This window comes from Hippoglossus stenolepis, chromosome 15 (assembly GCF_022539355.2).
Source record: "Hippoglossus stenolepis isolate QCI-W04-F060 chromosome 15, HSTE1.2, whole genome shotgun sequence".
NCBI classification, from domain to species: Eukaryota; Metazoa; Chordata; class Actinopteri; order Pleuronectiformes; family Pleuronectidae; genus Hippoglossus; species Hippoglossus stenolepis.
This window is the reverse complement of record NC_061497.1, coordinates 21,306,858-21,329,569: the sequence shown is the minus strand read 5'-3', so window position 1 is coordinate 21,329,569 and position 22,712 is coordinate 21,306,858. Positions and strand designations below refer to the sequence as shown.

Here is a 22,712-nt window from a genome sequence, read left to right as displayed (position 1 = left end):
TTACGTAAAATGACAGTAGAGCTGCCGCTGCACTGCTCTATTAGTGTGTCACACGCAGAAAGTCTGGCCCATTGATCCGCTCTGTGTGTGCGTGTGTGTGTGTCTGTGTGTGTGTGTGTGTGACCTGTTTGTGCAGCAGAGTGTGAGGCCAGCGGATGCTGTTTCGGGGTCACTGCTAGTGTGGGACTAAATGGACCAGTCCAGGAGCTGTGCTTGTCACCAGTGGCCGCCCACTCTCTGTCAGTACGACTGCTGTCACATCACCACTGGGTCATACGGAGCAGACTCTCTTTGATACAGCTTGACTCTGATGGATTGCTACTGTTGGTCTGTGCTGTCTCTTTGCAGCAAAGGAATTCTGCTCTGGATTGTTTGTGAAGCCGCGCGGCTCAAAAACACATGTGGGAAATGTCACGTCTCAGACAGAGCACGAGTCCATTTGACATTTTCTGGTGAAATTGTAGTTATTTTATTTCTTTTCTAGGGGCATAAAAATGAATTGTCCTGTTTCCCTGCACAGCCCCAGAAAGGAGGCATCAGTATTATGCAGCAGAATGGTAAAAAATATGCAGTTAAAGAATTACACACTCAGGCACATATTTCACAAAGTTGAGTATTTTGTTACTGTGACGTCTGTTTCACATTTTCCCATATTGTTGCTCCCACTTTTTTCAAAGTATTTGTCAGAATAGACGTTATAGTTCATGTTTGTAAGAAGAAACTCTTTCCTTTCTACTTTGGTGTGAAGTTCAGTGAGCGACTGAACGTGAATCCAGACCTGATCCTTATGCTTTGGGAGAAACACTGGACAGATTCCCTGGTGAGCTGTTACTTCTTTACGGTTCAGACAGATTCCTTCTTCATCGCAGAGGCAATCTGTTTGAATTAAATGGATAACACTCATCATTTGCCATTTGGCTCGAGTGCAACTGCAAACTCACGACTGTAGAGTCCACCGTGCCAGAGTGTCTGGTGGCTGAATGGTCTCATTGGCAGCGTCTGAGTGTCTGGAACTGTGACCTTCAAGCAGTTTTCTGTTATTATCACAGTTGGCCCGAACGTACAGAGTAAATAAAACAAACTTTATGGAATATCACAGCCATGGGATGAAACCTGCAGGATTTAAAACCAGGATTTAGATTTTTCTTGGACCTACGTCTGCATTGAGCTGTATCTTGGAGTGAGACCACACTTTTCCCAGGAGTCTCAGTGTTTTCCTTGTGGCTCCCAGGGTGAATTTTTACTCCTTTCTTTAAGATATGTTTTGGGGATAACCGTGAAATAGGGAAATAGCAAAGAGCCAATCAGAACCGAACCTGCAGCCGACTCAATCCTCCATCTCAGCTTTTCCTCATTCTGTCTGTAAATATGACAACATAAATAGTAATGCATAAATCCACACCTGCAATTTCAGTCCAACATTCAGTATCTGTTGTGCAAATATCCTCTTTGTAGCCGTTAAACACCGTGAACATTCCCATGTGCAGAAAATAAGTGAAACAACGATACAGGAAACTATCAGTTCCTTCATTTTACGCTTGTTTAAAGTAGCTAAAATGTCACGAATCAACCAAAGGAGAGCAGAGCGGAGAAAATGCAAATCTTCCCGAGGAAAAGAAGCTGTAAAGTTAGGTTGTAAATTAAAAAGTATTATACAAATACAAAGAATATTGGTTTATTCTATTCATCTGACGGACTCCATGCAAGAGGGCAGATTCACACAAGGCTGCAATATGTTATAATATGTGATGATAGCAAGTGTTTAAATAAAGTGTGATTGATCCTATTATTATTGTTTTTGTGGTTTTATCAGTTGCAGTCATGAGTGTAACCCTGTTGGTATTTAACGAAGCAGCAATTAGAGACAATCCCACCAGGGGGACCAAGTTTGATCAGCTGTGTCAGGTTTTGATCTCAGACCTTCTTTAAACACATATTGATTTTTGTCTTAGTCAAACTAGAATTTGTGCTTTATAGCAATATACCGTGTGTGTGGGATTCAGGGACGTGTGTGTGTGTGTGTGTGTGTGTGTGTGTGTGTGTGTGTGTGTGTGTGTGTGTGTGTGTGTGTGTGTCCGTGTAAGTGTGTATTGATGTCCTCCCGTCCCTCGGGGACATCAGTGGGTTGTCTGGCTTTTCCAACCTCTGGACTCTTTTCTTGGTTCAGTGGAGGCTCTGTCTACCACGACTGTGCTCCTCCAGAGAGCCTTCATCCCTCAATACAGACACACACACAGACACACACACACACACAGACACACATTATAATGGAAAATGTCACAGGTCTTTCTCTGGTGAAGTTCCATTGTCTGTCTCCATGAAGGTCAAATATTTGTAGAAACGTCTCCTCTACACCCGACACAGACGCTGACTTCAGTCCTGACACAAGGAAAAGCAAACTACAGCCGTGATACTACGACGAATCCCTCAGCAGTTCAGTCTCGACTTGTCGTCTTCTTCTTCCTGCTCGTGTCGGTATCCAGCACCTGCATGTACTTTAATTGTGTGTACAACACAAGCAGCATGGATTTCTCTCTCTCTCACTCTCACTGTTGTCTTGTTTGTCTCAGTGAGGCAGGGAGATCAGAAAAGACACACAAACACACACACACTCTCCACAGTGTACTGCACTCTGCATGGAAACAATGGGTTTGTCAGTGAAGCAGCTGTCTCGAGCTTTTCCTTCAGTTTGCCATTCACTCTGATTCTCTCCCGCACCCAGAAACTGGCAGAGGAGGCTCATTATTTTACCTCTCTGTTGTTGTCGTCGTTCTGGGAGTGTGTGCGTGAATGTGTGTGTGTGTGCGTGTGTTAAAAGTGGGCAATTACAGTGCGGCTCTTGTCGACAGCCAAACCTTTCTATAATGAGGAGATCTCCTTAAGCAGGACATGCTGTGTGTGTTTGCACAGCGCAGCTTGATGCAAATGAAAAGTTTCCATCCTGCTCAGAGAGACGTTGAACATATAGGACGACCATCTGCGACGGCAGAGCAGCGTGTTACACATCATTAACAGAGGGAAATATAAAACCCTATAAACTCTACATCGTCTTATATGATCAAGTCCAGACGATTACAGGCCATATTCATTCTCCTCTGATTTATCTTCAAACACAGGATCCTTGGAAACATCTGTGAAACGTGATAGAATGGAACAGCCGCCGCCCACTTTTAGAACATCTCTCGTTTGCTCCATTGATGTTTCAGGAAATCTTTTATTGAAAGAGTTTTGAGTCTGGATCGAGGCCGACCAGCTTCAGGATGAATCGTGACCGTAAAACATTTGATCCAGAGCAAAAGATTGTTAGATACGGGGGGAAAAGGCCGAGGTAGAGGATTGTACATAGTTATTTTAAGAGTGGAAGAACTACACATCCCATAAACCATTGAGAATTTACCCTTTCCAACAACCTCCTGTGCTTCTTCTTGAATTCAACCTTGTTGTTAATACAGTGCTGCACTTTATTGTAGTTTGTATCTTGTGTTTATGTGTGTAACATTTCATATAGTGTATAGTAAAGTAGTGTAGTAGTGTAACTTTAGTGTCGTCACATCCCCTCGCACAGCTGAATGGTCCAATCAGAGCCGACATGATTTTTGAAGTTGTGGTCAACATTTCCTTGACAACAGCATCAGATATGTTGCTACTACACCTGAGGATTGTGGGTAGTGTAGTACTTCTCAATGGTATCGTGAATAAAACACGTTTTTACGAACTTCAGGAGCAAATAACATGGTTTCACAATCTTGTGGCTCGTGGTAAATCTTCCTGGGAAGGTTGATAATAAAAATCTCCATCAGAAAAACGAATGGGACTGTTTAGAAATATCTCATAGTTCTTTGCTGTCATTTTAAGTCATGTTAAAAAAGACAAAGGAATTTAATTTAGAAGCAATCACTGCTTATTTCAGCTTGTCCACAATTGTATTTTCTCCCATTCACATTCTTTATTTAACTTATTTCTTTCTTTCTTTCTCTCAAACGACCAACATGTCTCTTAGACTCCATCACAACTTGGCTGCTTAGGGAAGCTTTGCTATATGAAAAGCTCCCTGAGATCTTCTGTCATGACTCCGTTATTACGTCATGAAGCAGCAGCAGCCTGAGCTCAGTGAGTTTTTGTTAATGGGCCACACGTCCTCTGGAGTTCACTGTATCTACACAACATGGAGGGGAACGACTCAACGCGCCGCTCGTGTAAACGTTGCTACTGTATCTGTGGTTTAATGGGGAAGAGAGCGGCGTTTGAGATGAAAGCGTGAGAGGGAACGGACGTGTTGGGGTTTGATCTCTGTTTACTGCTCCTCTCGAAAGGGTTTAAAGTGGTAATCAGCGGGATAATGGTTTGTTCTGTTGTCTCCAGCCATGGTGCTAAGCGCTCGTCGCTGTGCCACATTTCCCAGCAGTCCATTGTCATTCAAAACAGCGATTGGTTTTATTTGTCTTCGTCAACCGTTCAGGTGCCTCTGTCATTTATGATGGCTATCGCTGCCCGTATTAACCACCGCGGTTCTTCCTCTGTTTATCTGAAGTGAAATGGAAACATCACTTCCTTTGCGCCAAACCCTGGCAGCGTGCCGAGATTTATATCGTTTAAAAAACGGCGTTTCTCTGGAGACGAGACCTCGTTACGTGTTGTTGTTTCTGCTCCTTCACCGTGAAGTTGTCATGGGAGAGAAGTGCTTAATAAAAGATAAGTAAACTGATTCACAGCCTGACGATGGCCTAGTTGTATATATTAAAGAACGATAGAAGAGAGAAATAAGAAAATAGAATATTAATTGCCAATATATGTGGTGTATATGTATATTTATGTGGAATTTAAAAAGGGGGCATTGACAAAACCTACGGAGAATTGTCACCAAATCCACTGAGCGTCCGGCTCATTGTTTAATCTCTTCTCACTAACCTCATTTCCATTTAATATAAATTCCTTCACATGATTTCAAAGGGTTTCACAGGAATAATATTTATATATTTCCCTCTACATCCACTCATCTTCTTTTCTTTGTACTAACTGATTGTCTTGTTCTCCTTCTCCTCAGTTTGCTCGCAGTACTCCCGCGGTGTCTTCGCCATCTTCGGCCTGTACGACAAGCGCTCGGTCCACACGTTGACGTCCTTCTGCAGCGCCCTGCACATCTCCCTCATCACGCCCAGCTTCCCCACCGAGGGCGAGAGCCAGTTCACCCTGCAGCTCCGGCCGTCCATCCGAGGCGCTCTGCTGTCGCTGCTCGACCACTACGACTGGAACAAGTTCGTGTTCCTGTACGACACAGATCGGGGTGAGTGACGAGGACGGAGCTTATGTTTTATTCATTTGAAGGTCACTGAGACGTTCTGCAGAAAGACACATGTAATGTAGCTGGTTTTAGATTTGATTTCTCTGTAGACACGATGGCGTCTCCTTTTCCATGATACAATTTGGGTATTTAAGTCCAGTGGTAATTGTTGATGGGAAACAGGAAACGTAATCTTCACTTTCTCTCAGTTTTTATTCCCCTTTTAATCCCCCTCCGTGTCACATTTCCATTACAAGACAGAATGGATATGGGCGACTGCGTGGATCACATCTCCACATCTCACTTTTTATATATTCTCCAGAAGCTCGTCGAGGGGGGTTTTCTATTCTTTCTCTGTGCTGCTGTGGGGGGGCCTGCAATGGATTTGTGAGCAGATTGGATGTATGGGGGGGGGGGCTGCAGAGTGAGGACCCTATCAGGATGGCCTCCCCTTCAGAACAAATCATTCCCTGCCCCTTCTCTCTCTTATCTCAGGTCGTACATGCTTGACTGGGTAAAAAGCCTCCTCTCTCAACAACACCCACTCGTATCTGATCAAGTGTTCTCCCCAAAAAACACAGCGGAGGTTCCCCGAGCTGTAAGACACAGCCAGACCACCGCCATTTCCCATCACAACTGACTCAAGATCAGGATTAGCTGGTGTTTTGTTGTGTCATGTTTTCTAGAGCAGACTGTAACGATTCTTTCATTCTCAAGAAGCTTCCTGGTCAAACAGAAGATATTCAATCAGGGAACAGCAGCTGAAATACATCCATGTCTGGTGCTTAGTTTTACAAATCTAAGTTTGTATGTTTCCAGCATAAAAAACGAACATCTACAATAATTCAGAAGTAACAATCCTTTGGTTACTCGGCCCTGACTTGTGTCTGTAACTCTCTAATATGCTGTGAGTCCTCTGACAGCCACAGAAACGCTTGTGACCTGCTGAGACACGGACTTCTGAAGAGGTCGTGTGACGTCTGGTGCTGAGATGTCAGCAGCAGATCCTTCTAAGTCTTAATAATGCTCACTGTTACATATAGAAAAGGAAATGAAACCAGTCCTCTGTCTCTACTCTGCCTTCGTTTCATCTGTAGTTGTGCACGTCCTCTGAAAGCGTACGGATATGGAGCAAACAAACCAAACAGAGCAGTACCACTGAAAATCTTGGAGGGGCAGTGTTCAAGTGAAGTGATCAGAAGCACATGAGGAAGAAATTTCAACAATGGTGGATAAGAAACAACAGGCGTCTAAATGATGTGAATTCACGCAGGCACAAGGACAAACGAGCCACTTGTATCACAACCTCCTCCACCATCGACATAAATAGTTTATCCTCTTATAGAAAACTATGTCTCGCCAAATACCAAAACACTCTTCGCATTGGAACGCTTCAGTTCTCGATTATAAAATATTTCTTTAATAGAGTTTTTAACATGTTATCCTGTGTGGTTTGTGTTTTGTGCGTTACATGGAACACTTGTGTATTTGCTGCATTTTGCTGAACTTGATATTTTCCCCGTACGAGCCTCGGCTGAGTTAGGGGCTCTGTCCATGGTGCTGAAACCAGGCTCCTGTTTCACTGCCTGATCGCTGATGTCGAGGATTCTGTCGAAGCTGCTGTCGTACGAACAGTTAGAAACACCGGCTGTCAGGTGTGTGACAGACGGACGACAACGCAGCAGCTATCAACAACATGACTGAGGACAGATACTGTTACCTCCTGTTGTTGAGTGAAACCTACTGACGACCTGCAGGTTCACATAAAAGATTTTTGAATATAGATGATTAAACTTAAGCTTTTAAAGTCAGTCATTTTCCAGGGGAATGGTTTTCCCATTATTCATATCATGATGAATATTTACAGTAATCTATTCTCATCTTCTACAGGTTTTATCCGTGTCTTATCCGATACTCTCTCCTCTTATTTCCTTCCCTCTTTCATTTCCCCTGCGAACTTTATAGCTGATCCGTTTTAATCTGTTTCGTTTCCAGACAAAGAATCAAACCAAATTGCTGCACATATTGGATGACTGACCTTACTTTACCTTACTTTACCTTACCTTACCTTACCTACTTTAATCACTTTACTTATATTACTTGCCATACTTTACTTACCTTACTAACTTACTTACTTATTTACTTTAATGACCCTAAACTGGGAAACTCCCGTGTTACAGCAGCAGGACATCAGGTTCAACAAACACTAACAACATATAAAAAGTATAAGAATATACTCGATTTAAACTATACAACATATACAGAATAAAAATATAAGAATATACATAATATAATCCAATCACATTGAATTTAGTGTCTGCAAGTAGTTACCATTTTTCTAAATCCCCAAAAATCACGAGACCCTGCATACCTGACGTGGTTTAAATACGAATTACTAAATGTGTAAGCTCTGGCGCCGCCCTTCAGACTGATTGTGTTTCTGCATCACTTGTCAAGGTTGTGTACTTGACACTGGTTGTTCGTCAGTAAGGAGAAAGTGAACTAAAGTCATTCTCTCTGAAGACGTGAATATATTAAAGCCTCAAATGTTGTCATGAGGTCTTCTGTCTTTGTTAGAGGGTTTAACTGTGCGTGTGTGTGTGTTTGTGTGTGTTTGTGTGAGCATGCACATGCACTCTTCACAAGGCTTTTGGGTGCAGGCTGCAGCACTTTAGCCTGAGGATTTTTTTCACACACAGGAGCAGGCATTCATCCAGTATCGACTATAATGTAGAATCAGCCCACGCATGGCTGAGCTCAGTCAATGAGTGCCAGTCTGATTCCCTGCATCAAAGCACCAGATACAAGGGACTGGATACTGTAGCTCTGTGTGTGTGTGTGTGTGTGTGTGTGTGTGTGTGTGTGTGTGTGTGTGTGTGTGTGTGTGTGTGTGTGTGTGTGTGTGTGTGTGTGTGTGTGTGTGTTTGAGAGTGACTGCTTTTCCTTTTAGCTTCCCTGGATTTCCCATTACACACACACACGTATATACACACTGTCTCACACACACACACACACACTCACTCACTAATAAGGAAATAAAAATGAATGAAGGAAATTATTTAAGAGAGAAAGTCAAAGAGAATGCAAATAAATTGGGTGATGACATTATTTCCGGAACTGTTTGAAGAGGAGAGGAACGAGGTTAAAGAAAGAAATGAGATGAGAGGAAATGGAGGAAAGTGGAGTGCTGGAAAAGAAAGGAGGGAAGAAGAAAACAGAGGAGATAATAGAAAAGGGGAGGGGAAACGAGGAGGACATTAAAGGAAGCAAGGAGGAGGAGAGAAGGAAAGGGCATGAGATGAAATGAAGGATATAGGAAGCAGTGGGATGAAAAAGGAAGAGAGGAGATGAAATGGAGGAAATTGGATTGGATAGAAGGGGATACTAAACATGAAGATATAAGAGGAAAAGAGAGGAAACTAATAGGTGGGGAAGGAAATGAGATCATAGGAAGAAAAAGAGGAGGAGAGGGAGGGAAATGAGAGGAGAGGAATGAAGATGAAGGACTGCAAAAGAAAGAGGAAACCAGCAGAAAGTGAAAGAGATTAGAGGAAACAGCGGGGGAGGAGAGGAGAAGATGGGGGATGAAATGGAGGAAACAAGAAGTGGGAAAGAAGGGAAGGGAGAGGAAATGATGAGGAGCAGAATGAAGGATGAAGGGTGGGAAAAAGGAAGCAGAGGTAAGGAAACAGCAGGAGAGAGGAAGAGAGGGGAGCATGCCAGGAAGAAGGGGTGGAGAAAAGAGGGGAAGAAAGGAAAAGGTTGGGGAGCAGAGGTAAGGAAAGGAAAGGAAAGGAAAGGAAAAGGAAGTTAAATAAAATGAGAGGAGGGAAAATGTCAGGGGCGGGGGAAACAAACTGAGAGAAGGTGAAGAAAAGAGAAGACAAGAGAGCGGATGACTGGAAGGGAGATGAAATGAGAGCAGTGAAATGAGGATGAAGGACAAGAAGAAAGGAAAGGATAGGAAACAAGCAAACATGAAAGATATTAGAGGAAACAGCCAGGGAGGAGAGGGGGTAGAAAAGAAAAGGGAGGAGGGGAAACGAGTAGAGAGCAGAGGAAAGCAAAGGAAGAAAGAAAACAAACGATGAAAGAGAGAAGAGGAGAGGAAATAAGAGGAGTAGAATGAGGATGAAGGACAGGATGTAGAAAGTGAAAGAGACAAGAGGAAACAGAAGGAGAGGAGAAAAAGAGGGGAGGAAGCCAGGCAGAAGGAATGAGTGGATAGCAGAGGACAGGAAAGGTAGGAAGAGGAAACAAGAAGAGAGGAAATGTCAGGGAAGGGAAAGAAAGGAAATGACATGAGAGAAGGTAAAGGGTGAAGAAAACAGGAGGAAATGAAATTGAGGTAAGGAGAAGACAGGAGAGAGGAGAGTAAAGAAGGAGATGAAATGAGATGATGAAAAATGAGAGGAGTCAGGGAGGAGGGGAGAGTTAGAGGAGATGACTCTGCAGCAGATGGGCAGGAGGAGTCAGTGTTTTAAAAACCTCTCAGGAGAGGAAGAGGTGAAAGGAAAAGAGGGGGAAGGGAAGGATGGAGGTGAAGATGTAGAAGAGGCAGAGGTCCAGATGTGCACTCTCTCTCCTCCAGCTGTTTTCCTCCCGTGTCCCGTGGCTCTGTCTCTGACGGTCATCGTGGTTGGCTGCTGCTCCACACACAGCCCGGGGCCACACACATTTATCAGCTGGTAATCAGCCGGCCCCTCACCGCCACCGCCGCCGCACCTTCCTGTCCATACACCGTGTTCGCCACACAGCACAATAGAGCATGATGGGATATCATCATCATCATCATCATCATCATCATCCTCAGTGTTACATACAAGCAACAAGTCCAGCTGCTGATCTGCATCTGGCAGGACCATGGTAAGAGGTTGAATTCCTCAATCCAACTTTATTCGTTCAGCAGCTTCTGCACATTTAGTGCTTCACAAATGACTGAAACTAATAATACAGCAGGAAATGAAATAATGCAAAATAGGTTTTAAAAGAATAATAAAAACGAGGAAATGTCAAATGTCAAAAATAGGGATAAAATCTGTGATGATAAGACTAATAACGATAATAATAACAACACAGATGCATTAAAATAAGTGAATAAATGACTTTATTTCCTTTATTGTACTTCTGAAGATAATACAACCAAAAGGGAGCAACACAAATCCTTATTTGTTTCAAAAACATAATAAAACTACAAAAATAAATATGATACGTACATTTGATGTTTATATACAAAAAAGTAAATAAAGGCATCCTGGGTTGTACCAAGTAGGATTTTAATGTAACATTGGACTTTGAATGTAATATCATTTCTTTATCATACAGTACGTTATATTATATATTATGTCAAGAACAACTTAAACAGTTTTTCTCTGCGTTACATGTAAAACTGAAAATACTTAGTAACAGGGACGAGAGATTCAAACCAACATCAACTCTCGTATAGTCACATTTTATTATTATTTTTCGTTTCACTCTTTGATTTTCTGACGCAGTAACTTTGTTTGAAGCCAAATTCTAATAATTTATCATCCTCAAAACTTAGTGTCTTTTAAAATGGAAGCACTTCAAATCGTGAACATCAAAGCACAAATCTTATCACTGTCTAGTTGCTCAAGCAAGTTTGTTTTCTATGAACTTAAAACACTACAATTCAATTGAATTATGGTCTTATTAATAACACTGTATTGGAAAAAGGCTACAAGGGCTAACGAGCCAATCAGGAGTGTCTGCGCTTTTATTAACACATGTGACGTGGTCACAGCTGAGAAAAGCTGCTAGTGAAACTCGTTTAGAGTGAAATTCAACAATTTGTTTCTGCCACTGTCATTATTGTAAAGTCTGTGTTTTCAGGAATCTGCACAGGTCTGAAAACAGTAACCGGCACAAAATATACTGTTGATTCACTTTTTGAGGCTTTTTTGAGAAAAAATGAAAATTGATTGCACCGCTGAGGCTCCTGCAGGATAAACTATGACTCTGCAGCCTGGTGTCGTGCTGAGATAAAGATGAAAAATATTTATAGATGGTTTCAAAGCAGGGGATCACCACTGTCATGGCATAAACTACAGTTTCACAGCAACAGTGAACAAAAACAGCTGCTCATTTGTAGTCGAACCGGCTACAGTCAATAGCTGCGAAGGAGCTGCAGCTGCCACAGGGAGTCGTTCTCTGCCCCGTTTGCCGCTTCTCACCTGCAACAGAGTCTTTTTCATTATCTTTTATTTGTCAGGGAAGGTGCGCAAAAGCTTATTCCATCATATTTTATTCTCCGCAAGCAACGAGAAGAGACACTGAGTCAGATTTAGCTACCAGACATTTTCCTGTGTGCAGTCCCTGCTGGCAGGTAGACACAAACACTGCAAAGTAAATGTTAAGTGAATCCACACCATGAGGACTGAAGACCTTGAACGTCTTTAGAGGAGGATTAGTCGTTTATTCTGTTTCCTTTGTGGAAAAGAAATCTTCACCTTCACTGACAAGTTGTTCTAAAAGTCCAGGGACGTGAATATTGACGTTAAAGATATAGATTTTCCTTCTGCCCTTTAGAAACTAATATCAGTCGTTCCAGAGGAGAAATCTTCAGATGCTCTTAGGAACTCGATCACTCATAATAGATCAGGTACATTTTTACTGGCAATACTGGTGAAGAGGACAACTCCCATGATCCCTCGCTGCTTCACGCCATCGTCAAACTAGATCTTGTCTTATTGTTTCGATTGAGAGGCTACTTAGTGGCTGAAGTTTCTTTTATTGTACATTTAAAGGTGATACTTTCTTAACTTAGGTTACATTTCGTTATAAAATCGCTTCCTGTTTGCAGAACAGTGAATGGAAAAGTTTTGGCAGTTAAAAGTGCGACAGTACACACACATAATTTGTCAAATTATCATCAAAAATAATTACACAAATCCTGCTCTGAAAACATGTTAAGTTTTCCCTTTTTTCCACTAAAATACACAGTCTCATATGAACTGTAGGAAAATGAACAGTCTCATATTGGAGGTGTGGCTTTAGGAGTCACTTGAGCCATCCTGACAGGATCCAGTACATGCATGTATGTGAGAGTATGTATGTATGTGAGAGTATGTATGTATGTGAGAGTATGTATGTGAGAGTATGTATGTATGTGAGAGTATGTATGTGAGAGTATGTATGTATGTGAGAGTATGTATGTATGTGAGAGTATGTATGTGAGAGTATGTATGTGAGAGTATGTATGTGAGAGTATGTATGTATGTATGTATGTGAGAGTATGTATGTATGTGAGAGTATGTATGTATGTATGTGAGAGTATGTATGTATGTGAGAGTATGTATGTGAGAGTATGTATGTGAGATATGTATGTATGTGAGAGTATGTATGTATGTATGTGAGTGTATGTATGTGAGAGTATGTATGTGAGAGTATGTATGTATGTGAGAGTATGTATGTGAGAGTATGTATGTGAGTATGTATGTATGTGAGAGTATGTATGTATGTGAGAGTATGTATGTGAGAGTATGTATGTATGTGAGAGTATGTATGTGAGAGTATGTATGTGAGAGTATGTATGTATGTGAGAGTATGTATGTATGTGAGAGTATGTATGTATGTGAGAGTATGTATGTGAGAGTATGTATGAGAGTATGTATGTGAAGTATGTGTGCATGTGAGAGTATGTATGTGAGAGTATGTATGTATGTGAGAGTATGTATGTATGTGTGAGTATGTATGTATGTGAGAGTATGTATGTGAGAGTATGTATGTGAGAGTATGTATGTATGTGAGAGTATGTATGTATGTGAGTATGTATGTGAGTATGTATAGGATATGTATGTGAGGTATGTATGTGAGAGTATGTATGTATGTGAGTATGTATGTATGTGAGTATGTATGTATGTGAGAGTATGTATGTGAGTATGTATGTATGTGAGAGTATGTATGTGAGAGTATGTATGTGAGAGTATGTATGTATGTGAGAGTATGTATGTATGTGAGAGTATGTATGTGAGAGTATGTATGTATGTGAGAGTATGTATGTATGTGAGAGTATGTATGTGAGTATGTATGTATGTGAGAGTATGTATGGGTATGTATGTATGTGAGTATGTATGTGAGAGTATGTGTGATGTGAGTATGTATGGATGTGAGAGTATGTGTGCATGTGAGAGTATGTATGTATGTGAGAGTATGTATGTATGTGAGAGTATGTATGTGAGAGTATGTATGTATGTGAGAGTATGTGTGCATGTGAGAGTATGTATGTATGTGAGAGTATGTATGTATGTGAGAGTATGTATGTGAGAGTATGTATGTATGTGAGAGTATGTATGTGAGAGTATGTATGTATGTGAGAGTATGTATGTGAGAGTATGTATGTATGTGAGAGTATGTATGTATGTGAGAGTATGTATGTATGTGAGAGTATGTATGTGAGAGTATGTATGTATGTGAGATATGTATGTATCTGTGCTTTCCATTTGTGCGTCGCCTCAGTCATCAGTCCCTCCTGGCAGCGACGCTCCTCTAATGGGGAGCACGGGGGCCGGGGAGAGATAGAAGGAGGTGGAGAGGGAGCCCGGTTGCCAGTGCACAGGTTAATCCACTAATTGGGAGCAAAGGGAGACGGGTTGCCAGATTGTGATGGCCACCAGGAGGGGCCGTTTAAGGGGGACATCTGTTCCTGTTGGAGAACAGCCGCCCTCGCAGCTCCCCATGCAGCTTCCTCTCTGACACTCATCTTCTTTATACACGAACCTGACAGCGAGGGGCCCCCCCTTCCACCCTCAGCCTCCAGAGTGTCGTGACACATCCGACTCGTGGAGAAGCGCCTGTTTCCCCGACTGGACCAAAAGCAAGGATCCGACTGGAGGAGGATAAAAGCTTCAGAGGAGTCTGCTTCAATGCAGTTTCTCTGTCGACAGTAAAAAGAGTTTCCCCTGCCAGAGATGTTGTGTCATCTGACGCCAGTTTGCTGTTTAAAGCAGCGATTAACAACAATATGTTTTATACTTCACGTGGTGATGAGACACATTTCACACAGTCAGCATCATTTTAACCAGTAAAGGTATTCAGGAGCTCATTGACGTTTCAAACGATGTCACTGGCCACATGCTTCAATGCGTTCTTTACGTTGATGGTTGTTGAGCAATACGTCCACTAGGGGACAGAGTAATGTACATTGTAAGAAAGATGTACATAGCGCCCCCCTGTGTCTGAGTAAAGTAACGTCTTCATATGTCCGACGTTTCTTACCAACTCTGTCTGTCTTCAAAAAGTTCCGCCATTGTTCTAATTCCTTCCTTGTGTTCTATTGTCGTCTCACTTGAACTACTGGCTACACTGCCCCCCCCACGACATCGACTGGTACTGCTCTGTTTCAACTGTTTCCGTAAACTTTCAGAAGACAAATACTAAATGACCTCAGAGCCATGAGAGAAGGCTTCTTCCGTTTCCGTCTATTCGTCGTAACATCAAGCATGAATTAGAATTTAAATCTAGATGTATAGAAATATTCAGAAAGCACATCTATTAATATAGTAACAGAAAATGTTCAAATAAATTGCATCTGGATCTAGATCTGTATAAAAAAAAAAACAAGTCATATATTATATCGCAAAATTAGCTTCAAAGGAATCATTCAGCAACAGTTTCCAAAGTATTTTAATTAAAGATCATGGTACTGCCTTATTTGTTAAATGTTCATCACTCAACCTCCAGAGGTAATTATTTAACGTTAGTTTCTTTTTCTTTAATTTATTATCTATCCTATCTATTATAAATCCTCCACATTAAAGTCGACGTGTCATCGGTTTGTTCATGTTGACACATTCCCAACGACAAAACTAAGTAAACAAAGATGATGGGCACTTTCCATTAAGAGCCATTAAATAAGATGACTAACAGTGTTTCCCGTGTGTGTGACTCCACCAGGATACGCCATCCTGCAGGCCATCATGGAGAAGGCGGGACAAAACAACTGGCAGGTCAGCGCCATCTGCGTGGAAAACTTCAACGACGCCAGTTACCGGCGCCTGCTGGAGGATCTGGACCGGAGGCAGGAGAAGAAGTTTGTGATCGACCTCGAGGCCGAGAGGCTGCAGAACATGCTGGAGCAGGTGATGCTACCACGGATGTCTTTACTGTGGTTTCCAGATCTGCTATATGTTCGAGCAGTTGCTAAGTTGGGGGGGGGGCATAATATGGAGGCATGTATTTGTGATGATGAGGAGAATTTGTTCTTTATATATAAGGAGGAAGAAGAAGAATTTGCTTTATTTACTTGTCCTTTGAATCCAAACCCTTCAGCAAAATGTAATTTTCATTTTTCCCGTCCTCTGAAACATCCCAGAAACGAAACATCTCCATAGAACAGAAGTTGGTGTTTCACACTCTTGTTTCACTCGGCTTTTTTTTTTAATGTTTGTGCTCATTAGAATGTTTTGAACTTGAAAACAGCCTGTGCTCATCTCCGGTGGCGTTCGTTGGCATAAACACACTCAGAATATGATCCGCATCTTCCTCCTCCTCCTCCTCCTCTCTCCTCCTCCTCCTCCTGCTCCTCTTCATCCCTTCATCCATCAATCCTTCCCTGGAGCTACTGGTGTCTCTGTAATTGTTCAATTATTCAGGAAATCTCCGCTCTGACATCTGTCATGGTTCTAACAACTTATCTTGCAGATGTGTACGCACGGCGCTCCGTCCCCGCCCGATGCCACGGAGCGTCCCACGAGCAGACGTGATGGACTCTGTCATGTTCAGGGCTTGTGGGACGATGTGCTGTTTTTGTGCGGCGGCGGTCAGAGTTGCTGCCAAAGACATAAACGTCTATTTTATCCTGTTTTCTTTCCAGCCGGCGCCCGGCGCGTGTTTACCTCGTGCCAAATGGTTCCGATCCAGGACGGGGATTTGAATACATAATTGAGCTTCGTTGGCTGCTTAGCAACAGTGTGATCGGAACATATCGAGGCTGATGAGCAGCCAGATGTTGCTTTGAATGTCAGGGAATTAAAGCGCTGAATGGAAAGTGGAAGTTGAACATTTGGGATTTAGTTATCAATGTATCGATGCTGATGATTTTCCGTGTTTTAAGTTGTGAGGTCGTCGGATGAGAGTCATGCGACTGAGAGGTAATATTTAAAGATTGTTATACTGAGGAAGGGCGATTAGATGTTTATCTGATGGTTTGTAAGGTAACAAAACCATGCTTCTGTCTTTTCTTGATTTGATTCATCATATTCTGTCTGTTTTTAACGTTTATCCATTTGTTTGTTGGTTGATTGGTTTGTTTGTTTGCAGGATTACGCAAAAACTTCAGGATAGATAACTACAAAACTTGGTGGGAGGATGTAATATGGCTCTGGAAAATTATAGCAATGTTTTAAAACTTTCTTTAATGTCACATTTTCAATATTTGCCTGAATAATTAATTTATCCTGATGAAAGAAATCAACCAAACATTTCTTCTGCACGAAGGGAAATGTAATTGGCTCACAGCTAATTTGCTAATTGTACAGTTTGTGCTTTACCTGCAAAATTATTGAAGATTTCAAAACTACATTTAAATTCACTATCTTGATTTGTAATTGTTGAAAAAAGCCTAAAGAAACTGAAGAAATTCTACCACCAAGTTTTGTGGAAATCCGTCTCGTAATTTTTGCATAAAACAAATTAGATTCCCCAAAAGTTGCTTTATCATAATGCATTTTTATACGTTTTTTATTGGCAGTTTAACATTTCAGTCTCACACCTTAAGCTGAATAAGAAACGTATAAACTCCTCCTGTAGAATTTACAAAGTTGTACCTTCTAATATTTCCAACATTAGGCAGAATTTAATGTCTTTATATTTAAAGGCTGCAGCACAACAGGGTTAAATATGCAGATCTCACTCTTCTTCTAAAAGAAGCAGCTCTGTAATTAACAAATCACTTAATTATCATCTCTTACGCACAAAAACTGAAATGAGTTTATTAATCCCCCCCCCCCGAAACACTGAAAGAGCCAATTTTAAGTTGCTGAGGAGGAGATTCTTCTCATATCAGATCAGAATATTAAAAGGATTTGTTCCTCCCTCTCAGTGTGAAGTGAAGGAGGTAAAAAGAAAAACAGAAACCATAACGACGCTCCCTCCTTTCACTCTCAGTCTCCATCCATCCCAGCTGCAGGGAGTTAAATGAGAGTCTTTCACTTCTGGTTCACGGTTGGATTTTATTAGACATGCAGCAGAATCTGATAATATTTATCATGTGATTCAGTGGGAGGCGCAGAGTGCAAGTGTCCCTCACACTCACGTCACACGTTACATCAGGTTTCAGTGGCAACAGATTTAAAATCCATCAGTGACGCAGCCTGAGAGGAAAAACAGTTTTTTATTGAACATATTAAGTTGTTCTCCTTCTCCACTGTTTCAGTTCCTCTCGTTCTGTTGTGTCTTGATAAAAACCTGTCGTGGGAACATTTAGACACTTCCTGGATGTTGGATTTACAAACTTCCATCACTTGAGCTCTTGGAGAACTTCCACCTCCACCAAGATGAACTAATCTAACCCGACTGCCATGATAAAGAACGTGGATCTGGCTGTTCTTCTTCCCCTGGTAGTGCCCCACACCTCCACTAAATAAACAACACTAAAAACACAACCTCCTCGGAGAAGGTAATGAGCACAGTCGTTGAATTTGCTGAAATTTTGTAGCATAAAACCTAACAACATAATAAAATGTAATATTTGGTCATAAAGAGGGAAAGAATTGTGAAAATGTCATGTTATGAGGTGTGAGGCCGATAAAACGTGTTTTAATTTTCAGTTTTAAATTCAACACACTGTGCTCGGCACCAGAATTAAAAAAGACGACATCTTTACTGACTTTATTCACTATGAACAGGTTTAATTGGAACTACTTTTGAATTCATATGAAAACTAAAAACTCAGGACTGACTTGTTTTAGTAGAAATTAAAAAAAGAACATAAAAGAAAAAAGGACGAGGAACGATAAACAAAATTTAGTGGAACAGTGGAAAATCAAGATCTGTGCTTTACTCCCTGAAAAAATTACAAAATGTTGAAAAATGTGAAGACAGTATCTTAACTGGATCTGCTTCTTAATCCACATCCACATGTAAACTTGGCTTCTTCTCAGGCTCAGTCCGTATCCCTCCACCAGGTTCGGTGGAAATGGGTTTAGCAGTTTTTGCATAATCCTCAAAACAAACAAAAAACAAGCAAATGCAGATGAAAACATTATTTTCTTGGTCGAGGTAACGAATGGAAGAACCAACTCTTACTTTTATTAGAAATGACTCATTTCCATTCGCTCCTAGTGACAGGGAAGCTGATCGTCTCCTCCATGTTAAGATTCAGATAAATAAACCCACCAGCGAAGTTTCACAACCTGCTGCTCGGCTCTCGTTGTGATGAAGCTGTTGGGGAATCGATATAAATCTGAGCTTTTCTGAGGGGTTCAAAACATTTTTAGAGGATTAATTCATTCCCTGATTAACTGAGCGTCCAGTGGGGATTTCTGAGCAGATGTCAGCTTTCAAAATCTGTTTTAATCACCAATGTGCAGCTACGTGACTGTACCTGTGTGTGTGTGTGTGTGTGTGTGTGTGTCTGTGTGTGTGTGTGTGTGTGTGAAGCATTGTCACGTCTCTGGAAGCGTGAAGCGTTTACCTCCTCGGCGACTCACTGCCATGACGGCCTGTTCATTTGTTTAGACGTCCCATCTTCTCCGGATTCAAGCTGACGGTTCCACTGTGTCAACACGCACACGCTCGCCTGCCTCACGCGTCACTGACAGTAATTAACGTGTTATGCTGTAATCCAGTCAGATTAACGCTGAGCTGTGCTCCGCCTCCTCGCAGATCGTCAGCGTCGGGAAACACGTCAAAGGCTACCATTACATCATGGCCAACCTGGTGAGGGGAACTGAGACGTCTTCTCACCGTGTCCCTCTTTGTTCTCTGTTCTCTGTTCTCTGTTCTCTGTTCTCTGTTCTCTGTTCTCTGTTCTTTGTTGTTGTTGTTGTTGTTGTTGTTCTTCTTCTTCTTCTTCTTCTTCTTCTTCTTCTTCTTCTTCTTCTTCTTCTTCTTCTTCTTCTTCTTCTTCTCAGCTCATTGTGTTACATATGGAGAGGAACTATTGCATTTTTCTCATATTCACATCTCACAACTTCAGATTTGACAGCTGCTCAGTTGTTTTGCACCAGTAAAACCTTCATAGTTTCACCCAGTCTCTTACTGGTATCTACTTATGGTTTCATTCCATTTCTTATCTTATGTGTTTGGTCTGTGATGAGGCTCAGAGGGATGCTCAGTAAATTTTAGTCAATAAACGTATTTAAATCAAATCATCAATATCTGTTGCACCTCCCATCACTCACCTGTTTCTGCCTCTGGACTCAGACCATGACCAGTCTTCCCCCCTGTTGCTTGTCCCCTCAAGGGCTTTAAGGACATCAACCTGGAGCGCTTCATGCACGGCGGGGCTAACGTGACGGGCTTCCAGCTGGTCGACTTCAGCAACCCCATGGTCATCAAGCTGATGCAGCGCTGGAACAAGCTGGACCAGAGGGAGTATCCCGGCTCGGACGCCCCGCCCAAGGTACGTCGGACGGTTGGTTGATTCTCCTGAAGACCGGTTTTGGGGGGATTCAAAGTCAAATCCACGAAAAAAATGTTGGTGTTCAAAAGCCGACTCTCAAATCTCAGATGTGAGATTTCAAGTTAGTTTCAAACGTGTGGAATTTGATGTTCAGCCTGTGGAGGAATGAACAGAATCCAACTGTTTCATCTGGAATGTGTTTGAAAAATAGCAAACACAAGCAAGTTTCATGCTATTTGTAAGTAACAAGCTAAAACGTGCAAAACCGTGGTGCTTTAATCATCTCTCTGATGTGACTGGAGAAGATATAAGAAAGGACAGTGCGGATAAGATGAAGCGTATTAATATATAGGAGCATGTTTGCAAGGTGTGCAAAAGCAGCAGGAACACAGAGACACAAATACATAAGAAATCTGCTTGAAGCAACAGCTAAATAATAGCAGCTATAATAAAATATGATCCATTCGCACGTACATGTAAGAAACGTTCGTAATCATCAGCAATCTGCTCCGCTGCGTTCCACCGCTCTCACATGCGGCGATGTGACAGACTGACCCACTTTACATTCTTTTCAGCCACACAGGTTTCAAACGGCACTGGGGCAAGAAGGCATCACGCCATAGTGGTCAGCAAACCCCCCCGCCCTGTAGCGAATCTGGGTCCAACCAAAGATTTCTATTTTAAAATCCATATGCAGCTGGAGTGGAAATGGTGTGTGTGTGTCTGCGTCTTCTGAGTGTGCGTGTCCATCGCCACTCTGTGTCTTGACAAATTGCCCTCTCTCCGAGTCACAGTCAATTCTTCTGTCTGCTGGTGTATCAACATGGCTGCTGCGTCGGGTTTTCTGTACTTGTGTTATAAAAACGATGCCACGTCTTTAAAAAGGTCCAGGAATCAGCGGCTGGGTTCACTAACACTCGTGACTCAGGCTATAGCTTTTAAATGATCAGTTTTATTACAGCCAGGAGAGACGCTGTCCAACTTCAGCTGCATCCGGCAACAGCACGTGGACTTTTACCTGCTTCATACCTGAGATCATCGTCCACATCTCCTGATTTACTGCAGCGTTCAGCTCTGGTGCTCATCAACAGGTTGTTTTCCTGGTCGGGGAATCAACCGGTCAATTAAAGCTTCGTAGGCAGGGTTACGGACGTCGACTTGCCGTGTAGCTACCTGGTCTTCTAGCCAAATTTATGACAAATGGCCACAAGAAAGGTAACGGTTGTAAACGAGATCAACGCAGCTCTACAAAGTCGAATTACAGAGCTAGACAGACACCAAGTAGAGCGGAAACCACAGCCAAAGCCCAACAGTTCCCTTAAATTCAATCAAGCTGCACCAAATTCAGGATCCAGGAATTAATCTCTAGGAAAACTGTGATCCTGACTTAAACTGCGTCTTCCCCAAAGTTTTATAGAAATCTGTCGAAGAGAGGTGCGGTTCAGGAGTTGGGTTGTCCACTAACCAGAAGGTTGGCAGTTTGATCCCCATCTCCCCAATACCGTAAAGAGCAAAGCGCTTTACAGTTTTGCCAACACACACATTGGTCTTCAGGACTAGAAAAGTGCGATAGAAAAACACACCATTTACCATTTATAGTATCCGACGATGCTCAATCCTACAAACTAATCCTCTGACATATTTTAATTATGCTGATTGGAGAAAGATAAACTGTCTGACGTCTGACTCGTGTCATGTGAGCATCACTCTGCTGCTCCACTGGGAGAATTAATCCGACCCCCGTCACGTCCCACGTTCCTGTCCCCGGCAGCAGTGATCGTCCTGTTATTGAGTTTGTCCCGCACCTTGATTGTTTGTGTGCATAGTTTTACTTTGGGCAGCTTGTCAGAGAGGAACCAGGGGATTGAGTGTAGCGGCGTCTGTTGAGAGCCATAATGTCACAGTGAGCAGAGGGCTAATGAATAGGATTCACCCCCGGCCGGAGGCAAAGTTAATGAACTCCTGCTAGTTGGGATAATTAATGGCAGACTGCTCCCCGGCTGGACTAAACACTCGCCTCTCTCCCTCCTGCCCCCCCCCCCCACCCTCTCTTTCCATCCTGCTGCCTTTTCGTCATCCCCCTCAATTAGTTCTCTGCCGCGCCAGAGGTGAGTTTTAGGGAAATGTGCGGCTCACGAGGGAGAGAGTGATTTTTTTGTAGAGTCTCCCGGTCAAAGATAGATTAGGAGAAACGGGGCTTTCACTGCGGGGTGTGTGCTCTTCTCTCCTCGCCCTCTCTCTCCCAGAAAATAATGAGCTGGGTTAAAACTGCTACCGCCGGGGACGTTGCAGGTCGGACAGCTCGGCCCTGCAGACACTCGGCGGGCTCTCAGATGCCGCCTTACGCAGATAGATCTGACCAGCAAATGCAGCAGAACATTTTTAGCTGTCCGGCAAAATCAGCATTTAATTGGCCTCATACCTTTATTTCTGTGCAGTGTGTTCCCAAAACAGACAGAACAGCCGACCGGCCTCCAGGTCACAAAGACTGTAATTTAAAAAATCACAGGCACCCTCCCTACTGAGTTTTATTTCCTTTGGATAAATCTTATAAGCCGGAGTTGAAACATAATTCCTGCTGCAGCGTTACTTTGTGATGCAAAGTGTTCACACAACCCAGCTGTGCTCACACGCTCTAACATCTGCATCTCTGCTCCCCTCCCAGTACACGTCAGCACTGACATACGACGGGGTGATGGTGATGGCCGAGGCCTTCAGGAACCTGCGCAGGCAGAAGGTCGACATTTCCAGAAGGGGGAACGCTGGCGACTGTCTCGCCAACCCCGCCGCGCCGTGGAACCAGGGCATCGACATGGAACGCACTCTCAAACAGGTGAGAGAGAGGGC

General features: G+C 42.6%; 1 protein-coding gene across 3 annotated transcripts in view; it reads left to right on the top strand.

The window, feature by feature from the left end:
* gria4b (glutamate receptor, ionotropic, AMPA 4b) overlaps positions 1-22,712 on the top strand; it is a 101,208-nt gene that overhangs the window by 42,247 nt on the left and 36,249 nt on the right. For all 3 annotated transcript variants that reach the window (XM_035179266.2, XM_035179263.2, XM_035179265.2), the window contains exons 3-7: positions 5,045-5,284; positions 15,197-15,381; positions 19,127-19,180; positions 19,707-19,865; positions 22,531-22,698. In XM_035179266.2, coding sequence (XP_035035157.1) covers positions 5,045-5,284; positions 15,197-15,381; positions 19,127-19,180; positions 19,707-19,865; positions 22,531-22,698 — 806 coding nt within the window. The remainder of the gene's footprint in view (positions 1-5,044; positions 5,285-15,196; positions 15,382-19,126; positions 19,181-19,706; positions 19,866-22,530; positions 22,699-22,712) is intronic.